This window comes from Brachyhypopomus gauderio, chromosome 6, assembly GCF_052324685.1.
Source record: "Brachyhypopomus gauderio isolate BG-103 chromosome 6, BGAUD_0.2, whole genome shotgun sequence".
Lineage (NCBI taxonomy): Eukaryota > Metazoa > Chordata > Actinopteri > Gymnotiformes > Hypopomidae > Brachyhypopomus > Brachyhypopomus gauderio.
In genome coordinates, this window is record NC_135216.1 from 15,787,729 (window position 1) to 15,801,154 (window position 13,426).

The 13,426-nt window shown below is 48.7% G+C and overlaps 1 protein-coding gene across 2 annotated transcripts in view; it reads left to right on the forward strand.

Annotated features, from left to right (window-relative positions):
• ext1c (exostoses (multiple) 1c) overlaps positions 1 to 13,385 on the forward strand; it is a 44,191-nt gene extending 30,806 nt beyond the window's left edge. For both annotated transcript variants that reach the window (XM_077009092.1, XM_077009091.1), the window contains exons 3-12: positions 7,982 to 8,075; positions 9,492 to 9,599; positions 9,774 to 9,893; positions 10,256 to 10,388; positions 10,729 to 10,847; positions 11,580 to 11,675; positions 11,881 to 11,967; positions 12,216 to 12,376; positions 12,479 to 12,650; positions 12,777 to 13,385. In XM_077009092.1, the coding sequence (XP_076865207.1) occupies positions 7,982 to 8,075; positions 9,492 to 9,599; positions 9,774 to 9,893; positions 10,256 to 10,388; positions 10,729 to 10,847; positions 11,580 to 11,675; positions 11,881 to 11,967; positions 12,216 to 12,376; positions 12,479 to 12,650; positions 12,777 to 12,962 (1,276 nt within the window). In that variant the 3' untranslated portion in view covers positions 12,963 to 13,385. The remainder of the gene's footprint in view (positions 1 to 7,981; positions 8,076 to 9,491; positions 9,600 to 9,773; positions 9,894 to 10,255; positions 10,389 to 10,728; positions 10,848 to 11,579; positions 11,676 to 11,880; positions 11,968 to 12,215; positions 12,377 to 12,478; positions 12,651 to 12,776) is intronic.
• The last annotated feature ends 41 nt before the right edge of the window (positions 13,386 to 13,426 follow it).

Consider the following 13,426-nt stretch of genomic DNA (forward strand, 5'->3'; position numbering starts at 1 on the left):
AGGCACCACCAGGCAGCCAGTGCAGCCGACTCCTCAGTAAGGACAGCAGCTATTGGCTGTGCTAAAAGTCCCTAGAAGTCGCTAAATGACGTAATCGCCTAATTTGCATAATTTTTGAAGCTGTAAATAACGTTGTGGGAGAGAGAAAAAAGATCCTAAATATGTTAGAACTAGAAATGAACTCTGAACAAATGAATAATTTATGCTGCCTTTGAAATAGACAGTCAAAAAAAGTTTTTATTTTGTTTGCCGCGAGGTGAGTGACAGGCTACGTGGGGGAGAGAGTGGAGCGGTGAGGGTCTGACTGTGAGGCCGCACTGTGAGTGTAGTGGGACGTGGCTCACGGCAGCTCCCGCTGCTCGCTGAGAACAGTAACGTTAGAGCATGAGTGTTCGTCTCAGAGTCGACAAAAGTCTCCAGTAACACCACAAAAGTCGCTAAATTTGTCGCTAGTCGTTTAAAAAAGTCGCTAAATATAGCGACAAAGTCGCTAAGTTGGCAACACTGTCATGAGCTGAGACAAGCCGCAGGCAGGAGAGGTAGTGGGAGTGGTCAGCCCTGCTGCTGGGCACACCTCTTCATTCACTTATCTGCATTTTAACGCTCCTCCTTGTACTCCAATGGACTGAGCGACTGTAGTCACACTTCCACGTCCCACTCCCCTCAGAATAGACGCAGGGGGAGAGACAGCATCACGGATGAAGCAGGTCCCTCTTCTTCCCCTGCGTTTTCACATGTCGTGCTGTTGTACACTGACACTATGGGCCCTGCCTTCTTCAGGGGTTCCTACTGGGCTCACAGCAGCTGAAACTCCATCCAGAGCAGCCGAAGCCCTGACAGGAGCAGGCTGGCTGTCATGTTGGATTTCACTCCTCCGGAAACGCTTTAATGAAAACTAAACGAGGGTTTTCTTACATGTGGTAAAGTAAGTAAAGTCTGGGTATTTTAGACAAGTAGGACATCATTTACAGTATTCAGCTCATGCTTCCTGCCCCTACAGTAGGCCACAGGTTTCACAGCACAAGCACAATACTGAATGAATACCTCCAGTGTTTGTACATGACCAATCAGATACAAACGAATACAATTAGGGTGATCTCAACTCTATACGTGGTCATTTACCACTGATGGGTCGGTTGGGTAGTGCTGTGGGTTGAGACCATATTTGAGTCTGGAATGTCATGATTCCACTACAGCATTGCCACTGTAACTGAAATACAGAAACACACACACACACACACACACAGGACAGTTCTGATCTGCTGAGTTTTCAGTCTGCTGGTCCACTGTGATCTGTTGCTATATTTACCCTGTAAAGATTTTAAGCACATTTTCTATGGTACATGTTCAAACGTCTATGATCAAATTCAGTGCTTCATATACAGAAAAAAAAACACATGATAAGCACTTTCTAACATAGTCAAAGCACGTCCTTACATATCTTACATTAGGTTTGTGTGTGAATATGTGGCTTGTGTGGGTTTGTGTGTCCATGGTGCAGGACTAGTAATCGTCTAAAAGGGATCAGAAAGGTCAGAGTCCTAATGAGAGAACAGAGTCCTTCTGTAATGGACCCAGAGAGAAAGAGAATTAAATGGAGGAGGACCAGAGAAATGTACTCAGATTGCGACGGCAGGTTATAAAAAGCAAAAACAAACACACACACACACACACACACACACACACATAAAGAGCATGTGTGTATAGTTAATAAGACAGTGAGTAGGCAGTATATTTAAGTACGTTGTGGGAGGCGTTAGTTCAGAGGCCAGGATAAACAGCAGAACAGTGCTTGATTTAGCCATGTGGTTTCATGTGCCCTGGGCAGGAACAAACACACACACACAAACAAACTGTACTATAAGGTAGCTTAAATCAGTGCTGAGAACTGGACAACAAATTTATGTTCAGGTACTAATGTGACTGCTCAGAAATTTTAGTGACATTGGTTAAACTCGGGTAACTCATAAAGCATTTAAGATGACTCGTAAAGCAACCATGAAGCAGGTTTTACAGATGAAGCAAAGACTGTGGGGAGCAGATTTGGATCAGTACAATCATACACAGACGGCCAGACAGATAACAGAACGCGAGAAAAGCTTATTGTTGTAGCCGCCAGTCCCCCAAGAGAGGGAGAAGAAAACCCTTAGACATATAATCAGATTAAAACATCTGTGCATGCACAATACACACACACACACACACACACACACACACACACACAACAGCTACACTGACTTTGCAGCTGTGCGTACTGAGATTAGACAAAATGAAAGAAAAGGATGAGAGAGAAGTCAGTAAAGTAGGAACACAGAGAGAGAGGGAGGGAAGGAGGGAGGGAAGAAGGAGATCGGGTGTGTATATTACAGATGGGATCTAGTTCCTGCTAAAAATAACATTTTTGCAACAGTTCTAGACCATCTTCTAGTTCTGTAGTTCTGTCGATTTTTTTTCTTTGTCCCCCACCACACACACACTCTCACCCTCACTTTCTCCCCCACCACACACACACACACTTTCACCCTCACTTTCTCCCCCCCACACACACACACACACTCTCACCCTCACTTTCTCCCCCACACACACACACTCTCACCCTCACTTTCTCCCCCACCACACACACACACACTCTCACCCTCACTTTCTCCCCCACCACACACACACACACTTTCACCCTCACTTTCTCCCCCCCACACACACACACACTCTCACCCTCACTTTCTCCCCCACACACACACACTCTCACCCTCACTTTCTCCCCCACCACACACACACACACTCTCACCCTCACTTTCTCCCCCATACACACACACACACTCTCACCCTCATTCCTCCCCCCACCACACACACACTCTCTTTCTCACCCTCACTTTCTCTTGCTCCTTCCCTGCTGGTTTAAGGTCAGCCCTTCACAGTGGTCACTTGTCCACAGACTGAAACCTGACCTTTCACTCCCAGCACACAGACAGTAGATTCCCTGACCACAGACCAGTTTTGGGCTTCAATTTATAAGGGCTCACAATGAAAAGGCTTTGGAGGCACTGATCCTCGACCTGCATCTGCTCTTTTAAAAACAGAAACAGCTCAAGAGGAGCTTACATTTAGATCAGTCAATTATAGACTTGCTTTGTATATCAGAAATGCAGAAATGATGTATCCTGACTCTTGATGTTTTCAAAAAGAAACATTTCACTTAACGCTAAAGATGTTTGGTGTCCCTGATGTAAATGTTATTTTTTCCACCTGAGCAGCATGTTGTTGGCCCCTCTGGGTAGACTATATTGACTGAGGCTTTATGTAGACATTTTCTACAACAGTGAGTCTTTGTAGGAGTCCTGCAGTGGAGATTAATGGAGCTGTTTCAAACCTGCAAAGCCGGCAGTTGATTCAAATGATTCATATTTTAAGGTAGGATTCATGCTACATGGGTGCTCACCGCAGGTTTTGTTACTGGCCGTGTTGTCGGTGTTTTGTGCGTTCCTGCACCACTGGAGAGCACGGTGGAGTTCCCCCGCACCGCGTGCTCTCTGCAGACCGGCGGGACCCACGTGTGCTGTTGCGAGGGCATCCAGAGGGCGTGTTGTGATGAACGGCTGCTCCGGCTTCTACGAAACAGGCATATAAGGTTTAAAGCTTTGAACTGCCGCCCCATTAAAGGCCGTTATAAGCTGCCTGGGGAAGCCTCCGTGTGGCACCTACTAAAAACCTGGATCAAAATAGAGCAGCCTGCCATCACGCTGAAAAAAGTGTGTTTATTATATTACTACATTTAATTATATTACTACGTTTAATTAATTACGATGATTAATTATAGCTCTTGTTCAGAAATGGGATGTTGTAGAGGTTAAGCATGTATCACATATTTTTACAGTTCAAGGCATGTAGAACATTGGATATTAAAATGATGCCTTCTAATCCACTGATTGTGCACCAGAACCAGCTCTTCTCATGTACCCGCTTTCTGTGTCTCACACACACACACACACACACACACACACACACACACACACACACACACACACACACACACGCACGCAGGCAGGCAGGATCAATGGTTTTGAAGTGATTTTTTAAGCACTGCTATATTCAGACTGAACATTTTCATTCAAAGTCCTTTGCTTCCATAAGCTCCATTGTAGACTGCATGCAGAATAAAAAAACGAATCCCACATTAACACCAACCAAACAGTGAGAGAGAGGGGGAGAGAGAGTGAGGAAGGGAGAGAGAGGTAGAGAGGGAGGGAGGGAGGGAGGGAGGGAGAGTGACAGTTGACCTTTTGTGCTTCCGATACGGATGAGAAGGAAGGATCAACAGACAACTGGTGGCTGTCCATCACAGGACATGGGCCTTACCCAGCTCTGTGTGTGTGTGTGTGTGTGTGTGTGTGTGTGTGTGTGTGTGTGTGTGTGTGTGTGTGTGTGTGGTGTGTGTGTGTGTGTGTTACTGGAGTCTGTCTGGTCAGAGCATCAATGATAATGAGACCTGCAGAGTCAGGTGGGCTACTGCTTTTCTGCAGCTGTCTGCTTCTAAACCTGCACACGGCGAACATGAAGAAGAGAAAACTCTGCTTGGAAAATACCGATGTGCTCACAAACAGTGACTCCTGACATGTAGGAAAGTGCACTGCATCAAACCCATAAAAGGCGTTATATAAGAGGAACGGGCGTAGTGACTCACTGCCCATGTCCCACATGCAAACACATCAGCCTGCTTGACTCAGACTCATCACCTGCCTTATCCTCTTTGTTCCAGCCCTGCATTCTCAAACAGGTACTCTCTGACATGCTTACACACACACACACACACACACACACACACACACACACACACACACACACACACACACACACACATTCCCAAACGTTCCTCTCCAGCCACTGACAACAGCTGAGCAGTCAGAGAATGTGGGAAGCAATGGTGGGCGTGACCAACAGCTGCTTCCAGAGAACACTTCTCAAACCCCTCAGTGACAGTGAGAGAGAGAGAGAGACAGAGAGAGAGAGACAGAGGGACAGAGAGAGACACGGCGGGTGGGGAAGCGGGGTTGACTTATTTCAAGGTAAAGAATACAGTGTATTATTGGGGAGCATAGTGGTAAGGCAAGCGGGGGGGGGGGGGGGGGGGGGGGGGGAGTTGTAGGTGCTGATGGGAACATCTCATCTGTGGCTGCCTTCATTAGATCCTCTCCTTCTCCAGCAAGGTCTTGTGCCATATAAATGTTTAACCAGCTTTGCCTCAGGGGGCCACCAGTGACTGCACTGTAAGGCGTCTTTCTACTATGCTGGAGTAAACATGCATGCCAGGACACACACACACACACACACACACACACACACACACACACACACACACACATATTCATGTAACTGCATTTATGCCAGTTTCATATTGTGAGATGCTTGTTCTATCAAGTCTTGGAGTGCATTACAACCCGTTTCTCCACTCAGGCGGTAGGGCAGCGTGGAACAGACACCACTGGCATTCATGTACATGTAGAACTTAATGCCCACACATATAAATATAAACACCGAAACAATTAGAAGCAGCACAGGCGCACTGTTGGCGGATGAGATGTGTAATGCAGCTGTGGGCGCACACACACACACACGCACACACACTCAAACTCTGTCAGTGGGTCATGTCCAAACATTACAGACTGGAGGCATGCTTCATGTCATCTTAATGTCACACAGCTACACACACACACACACTCACACACTCACACACACACACACTCACACACACACACACACACACACACAAATGTACTCTGGAGACTGGAGACATGCTCCATGTCATCTTAGTGTCACACAGATACACACACACACACGCACACACATAAATGAAGCATGAGACATGCTTCATGTCATCTTAGTGTCATGGAGCTACACACACACACACTCAACTACACACAAACTCATGAATTTTAGCCCTGCAGACCAAAGCTGGCACAGATCCACACCTCGCCCTGGTAAATGGAAGAGGAAGAACCCTGTTTATTAGCTTGTGGAAACAAAACACAGTTAAATGATTTATTTGTTCCACTACTTCTGGGTAAATGGCTTCATTAAAAAGCACTGCGGAAGATGCTACAAGAACAGTGAGAAAAGGAAACGGAGGAAAGTGGGTCGATGCTAATCTAAAGTCTAGACTCACACCTGCAGATCCAAGTCAGGCATACCGAGCAACACCCAGAGCACTCTACAGACACGCTAAGACGAAAACACACACATGTAGCCAGGACTAGTGAATTACACTAGTCTTATCCTCCACCAAACACCACCGCAACTCCCCACACCCGCCAGCTCCACAGTCCTCTCACAGCTCCCGGCACTCTGCACACGCCTGCATAAACAGGATGCCATTAAAGTGCCGGTCTGAAGGTCTCAGCCCACCAGCAGACCTGCAGAATGGCACCTTTAAAGGGCCAGTGACGGACTACCACACAACCAGCTTGCCTGCAGCGTCAACTGAGCTTTGGCATATTCAGTGCTGCAGTGCTAACGTAAGAGCCCCGCCCACACTGGGCTCAGAGTCTCCAGGGGCACCTTAGCATAGAGGTTGGTTCAGTCCAGGCCAGGAGGAAATGCCGTTTCCTCATTAATGCACTTCATTTCTTTTTTTTTTTTCATTACCCCCCCCCCCCCCTCCCCCCCAGCTTCTCAGCCTCATGCCAATCTCTGGACCGGGTAGCTGTGGACCAGTTTAGCCCCTAATAGACCAGGTTAGCTCCTGATAGACCAGGTTAAGTCGGGACATGGCAAACAAGCTCCAGGCATAGCTCGAGGCCTTGGGGGAAGCTGAGATGGACAGCAGCCATGTTTTTATTTGCTGGCAGGACTGTAAATAAACATGTCTTGCACCGGATGGAGACCGAGGTGCTTTCAAGGCAGCCTGCTAGCCCTTCCATGTCTAGCTGTCGAACGCCATGCTCTGCTAGGCTGCATGTAAGCATCTTCCACATTCAACTCAGCAACGTGGCTCCACACTCTCTGGGGTGACCACGATCCAAGCAAAACGAAGGCTCGTACAGTAACCGCAAAGGACAGAGGAGATGAATGTGGCCAGCAGTGAGAGGAAGATGCTTACATGCTAGCTCACACAGGCGGCTAGGGCTGTGTGTACACGGCCTCGTGTGCATGAAATGGTGAGAGGCTCTCTGACCTGGAAGCAGTTATTTGCTGTGGATGATAAGATAAGCTGCTTCCTTTGGAACTGCAAGAATGTTACTCTGTGCCTGAGTCAAGCACACACATTTTCATGGAAACCTGCTCACATAGACATCATTTCTCCCAGGACCTATGCCAAATAGATTTTCTGTCTTTGTTTCATATGAAAGCAGTACACTTCAAAGAAGAGTCTCTTCTGTGATTTCCCAAGGTGTTTCCAGAGGACTGACTTAAAGGTCTGGAGTTTGAGCTTTCTTTGCACATGCCCTTTTAGTAGTTGCCCAGCCAATAAACAAATCATTTCGGGTCATGGTAGCAGAACGTGTTTAGGTGGATTTTGACCAGCTAGCCATTTGGGTGTATCTGGCACCATTTTGCTCAGCTAGTCCTGTGGTAACACTGCTGTCGCCTTGAGGCCAAGTCAGTTACGCAATCCACCACACTCATTAGTTCTCCCTCTGGGTCAACATAACCTACACACACAAACACAGACAATATATATAAGGATTAATGTATGCTTGCTTGTTTAGTGAGAGAGGTATGTGTATATACAATATATTGCATATATATGCACCAAGACATTGTTTGGTCTCTTTGGTTTCTTGGTCTCTTTGCTGCACTCGTAGAAATGGTTGGCAGGCCCATCAGGTTGTGGTGAGCGTGGTGGTCTGTCTGCATCACAGCGTCTCTCAGCAGGGTCGCGGGCCAGGCAGAGCCGGTGCGGAGCAGCAGGGCGTGGACCCGTCTGTCCGCTGCGTCGTGGAATCGTCTTCTGGTGCTGATGGCTGCTCTCCGTCTGTCTCTTCCCCAGGTTCGACTATCGGGAGCTGCTTCACAACTCCACCTTCTGCTTGGTTCCTCGAGGTCGGCGCCTGGGTTCCTTCCGGTTCCTGGAGTCGCTGCAGGTGTGGTGGTGTCCGCTGACTCCCTGATGAACTTGTGGTCAGATCCACAGGCAGCTGTGTGCGTGTTTCTGCAGCTGCATGGTGCTGTAGGCAGCGTGAGGGGAAAAAAAACAACAAAAAAACAAAACCATGACGACCACCATATGGCTAGAGGGACCCACAGAATGAGTGAGAATGGTTCTGGAGTTTAGATAAACAACACTTTAGGCGTTGAGTGGAAAAGTGTCCTAGGCACATGTATTCTGGGCCTCCTGGTGTTGTGTGGGAAAAGTCCGGAAATTCACGGAGGTGCCCTCAGCCCAGCCGAGCTCTACTGAATGGACGAATCCACAGCGGCTTTGGCAGGCAGCTTTGCCCTCCCAGTAGCTGCTCCTCACTCTCCCTCTCTCTCTCTCTCTCCCTCTCTCCTTCTCTCTCCCTCTCTCTCTTTCTCCAAGTCCATTGGTCTGTCTCACCCTCTTCCCCTTCCCCACTTCCATTCACATCTCTTTGAGCTTTTCGTTGGTGCCAGCCAGAGCCACAAAAAGAGCTGCCTATTATCAGCATTGTGGAAAGTTCTAGAACATCTTTAACCCCCCCATACACACACAAACCATCCAGACAGCTCTTATTGCCTCTAACCTCACCCCCTCTTGCGTCTGCCATCCTCACTCTCATTTGCACTCCCCAAAACAGTTCATATCTGGGAGTTAGCCAGAACTACACAAGAGAGGAGCTTTTCTGGCTACCCCTAATCCACCTTCTCTGGGTGTGAAACACAGGCGAGGCCCAGGATTGATGTGGGCACAGTAGGCCAAGGCTGCAGTCTGCTGCCGGAAGCGGCTCCTCGCTGTCCACCCTAGTGGCCTCTGGAGCACGCTCAGGATGAAAGGCTGCCTGCACACAGCCCGCGGGGCCCATGTTTGATCTCCACCTGGTCTTGAGGCTGCAGTCTCTTGTGGTTTCATTTCAAGTTCTAATGGTAGACCAGAATACATGCAAAAAATAATAAATCTCCAGGCAAATAAGCAACTGGAGAGGCAAACTAGATCTACATCAGAACCTGACGTTAAACCATGCGTCACTCGAGTAGACCAGGACCCCGTCCACAACTCCCGATATGTAGGGTGGGCGTTTAATTGGCAGCCTGGGGGTCCCACCGCCCCACCGCGGGTCCGTGTCTCCTAGGAAATGCTGACAGACGTCACACGCTGGGCCCTGCAGCCAGTTTCACACCGCCACCTCCCTTTCTCCGTGCTCCAGACTCAACGTAATTGCTCTCCCTGACGGGAATTCACAAAACACGCTACACATAGCCTATGCATTTCAGGGCCTATAGAACAGATGTCTGTTTTGTCTGCATCAACCCTGGTGTGTGCTGGAGACTCTTTAACAACAGATTCTCTTGCCTGTCTGTGTGTCTGGCGTGTCCCTCAGGCGGCCTGTATCCCAGTGTTGCTCAGCAACGGCTGGGAACTGCCCTTCTCTGATGTCATCCAGTGGAACCAGGCGGTCATCGAGGGAGACGAGAGATTGCTTCTGCAGGTGAACAGCACGCTCTCGGCCACAGGGAGCTGCCGGCTCTGAAGCCCTTTCTGTTTGAACTTTATTTGAAATCCTAAGACCGGAGGACGGATGTTGGCTTCTTTGTGTAGGAGTGTGTGATATGTCCGTATAGTCTATATGCGGCTTGGAAGAAGTGCCTCTCTGTTCCTTAAGGTGCCCTCCACGGTGCGGGCTGTGGGTATTGAGCGGGTTCTGGCTCTCAGACAGCGCACTCAGATGCTTTGGGATGCCTACTTCTCCTCGGTGGACAAGATTGTACTTACCACTCTAGAGGTAAGTATAAGGCGGCTCGAGTGTCAGTTTGAGGCACCGTGAGTGTGACAGGGCAAGGACTCTCAGAGGAAATTAAAACAAGGATTAAGACGGCATGCATCATTAGCACCCACTTAATCCTGTGCCACCAGGTTAATTGCCAAACACAATGTTGATTTTTGCATAATATGTATAAGCTAGCAATGCCCTCTGCTGGCCACTAATAGGAATGCATGCTCCAGTAGTACTTTAATGTTTATAAAATAAGTGTATGCCATATAATAACAATAAAAGTAAACATATCCGATATGAAAGGAGACAGATAGGAAAAATGTATCTGTGTAATCACGTGAGTGATTATTTTTTTTGGTATTATCTGGTAGATCATCAAGGACAGAGTGTACGCTCACATCTCCAGGAATAAGTTGATGTGGAATGCCCTGCCTGGAGGTCTTCTGGTACTGCCCGAGTACTCCACACACCTGGCCCACTACCCGTTCTACTACCTGAACCTTGGTAAGCCTGAGTGCTCCCTACAACCAGAACCTCCCAGGGAGCAGAGTCAGTCTCACATGAACAGACTTCTTCACTTCCCACAAGCTCAACGTCTGAATGTTAATGGGTAAATGTAGATTAAAGCCCCAGTCCGCAAGTAAGCAGCTCTCGATAAAAGTGTCTGTTAAATAACATGGATGCAAATGTTAATGATCAGAACTGTCCCAAAGATTTTATACAAAACTTTCTAATGACACCCATGGGGAGCTTGCAAACAGTAGTGACTAAAATCGCATAGAGGAGACGATCTGTTGTTATGTTATCCTCATCCAGTCTCATTCCCTGTCCTCCATTAACACAGGCATCAGCCCCGGGCAAGAGTTTACCGCTGTGATCCATGCCACCTCCCCTTTGGTGTCTCAATCTCAGCCAATCATGAAGCTCCTTCAGGTGGTGTCCAAGTCAAAGTACTGCTCCCAGGTACTCATGGCGTCTGCCACTGGTTCTGTACCATAGAATACACCGTTGCTCACCAACAACTCAAATTCTATTGCAATTATGTAAATTGTAAATTATGCAAATTCTATTGCAATCCATAAAGACTGGGACACTCTCTAGGTTATGTACGAGTGTGTTTGTGAATCCTCTCTGTTGGTGTGTGTGGCCCCTCTCTGTTGGTGTGTGTGTGGCCCCTCTCTGTTGGTGTTTGTGAATCCTCTCTGTTGGTGTGTGTGGCCCCTCTCTGTTGGTGTTTGTGAATCCTCTCTGTTGGTGTGTGTGGCCCCTCTCTGTTGGTGTGTGTGGCCCCTCTCTGTTGGTGTTTGTGGCCCCTCTCTGTTGGCGTTTGTGGCCCCTCTCTGTTGGTGTGTGTGGCCCCTCTCTGTTGGTGTTTGTGGCCCCTCTCTGTTGGTGTGTGTGGCCCCTCTCTGTTGGCGTTTGTGGCCCCTCTCTGTTGGTGTGTGTGGCCCCTCTCTGTTGGTGTTTGTGGCCCCTCTCTGTTTGTGTGTGTGGCCCCTCTCTGTTGGTGTGTGTGGCCCCTCTCTGTTGGTGTGTGTGGCCCCTCTCTGTTGGTGTTTGTGGCCCCTCTCTGTTGGTGTTTGTGGCCCCTCTCTGTTGGGGTGTGTGGCCCCTCTCTGTTGGTGTGTGTGGCCCCTCTCTGTTGGTGTTTGTGGCCCCTCTCTGTTGGTGTTTGTGGCCCCTGCTTTCCGGCAGATCATCATCGTGTGGAACAGTGAGAAGCCGCCCCCTCCCAGGACCAAGTGGCCGCCCATGCCTGTACCTCTTGTCGTCACAGATGGCAGAAGGAAAGTGAGTGTTTCCAAATATGTGTGCACGCTCAAGCTGGGGCCCATGTGCAGTGGGAACACCCACGCACGCGCACACACACACACACACACACACACACACGCACGCACGCACACGCACACGCACGCACGCACACACACGCACACGCACACGCACACGCACACGCACACACACACACACACACGTTTACTCCATCTGTTTCCCACAGACTAGTAGTCGTTTCTGGCCACACGGTGCGATCGAGACTGAGGCGGTTCTGAGCCTGGATGAGGACACAGTGCTGCTCACTAGTGAGGTTCGTGCTCTTTTCCCATCATGCACTACCCCTAGAAGCCAACAGCACAGCAGTTTACCTCTAATGCTTAGCTATTGCATATGGCATTTAAAATGCTTATAAAACATTTCATTCAGATTTAGTGCTGCTGCAGCACATCTAGTAGAAAAATGAACTGGATGAGTAAATCCACGTTTTCTCTTTGTCCCATTAAATGGTCTGTTATACATGCCTGACTGATATATTGTGTAATATTGTGTGTCTTCCAGGTCAACTTTGCCTTCCACGTGTGGCGGAGTTTTCCTGACAGGATAGTAGGTTATCCTCCCAGAAGTCATTTCTGGGACCCTGTAAAGAAACTGTGGGGTTACACCTCCAAATGGACTAACGAGTACTCCATTGTGCTGACTGGTGCTGCCTTCTATCATAGGTAACCGATCACTGCCAACACACCACAGAGGTTCAAAGACACAATTCAGCTTCCTCTTCCTCCCAGTCACCAGGCCATGCCTCCTCTTCCTCCCTCCAACAGGTACTACCACCACCTGTTCTCCCACTACCTGCCGGCCTCGTTACGAGCGTTAGTAGACCGCACCTCCAACTGTGAGGACATCCTTATGAACTTCCTGGTGTCGTCGGTGACCCATCTACCGCCCATCAAAGTGGCCCAGAGGAAGCAATACAAAGAGCTTCCTGGTCCTCAGGTGACCCCTCCGTCACACGCACCCATTACACTACCTCATGGCCAGTAAAGCGTGAGATTAGAGACGGAGAATGCCATAGCTGCTGTGTCTCGGCTTAACGCCTCATTGCCGTTCCTTTGTTCACAGAGCACCAACATGGCGCCGTGGGCGAACCCCGAACACTTTAACCAGAGGCAGGAATGCGTGGACGCCTTCGCCAGCTGGTTCGGCTACATGCCCCTGGTGCACTCGCAGCTCCGCCTGGACCCCGTCCTCTTCAAGGACCACGTGTCTGTCCTGCGCAAGAAGTACAAAGACCTCGAGCGTGCCTGAGGGACAGACAGACTGGCAGACACTTGAATCCAACACAAAGAGCTGGACAGGGAGGGGACACTGGTAGACAGGCACAGTTCAAGGAGTGATGCCCCCCCCATACCCCTCCCTCAACAAAAGATGGATTCTTCCAAACATGGTGGTTAAGCTTGGATGGAGCACACTGCCCATATTGGAACCTACCTATGACTGAATCTTATTTTCGTTTTGATGGACAGCACAGAAAAAGTGTGCCATTCAAGTATTAGCACTTGGAGACCACCCAAGCTGCCATCTCATTGGTGGAGAGTTTTGAAATTAGCACCTAGACAGATGCTAATTGTATCAGAGACTAACACATTATGGTGTATCAGAGAAGTCACAAAGTGACTGAGTCAATACAAGGTGTGACTACATGACCAATAAAACACTTCTGAAATGCAATTCTAGTAGGGATTTTGCATTTTTAAAATGAACACAAATAA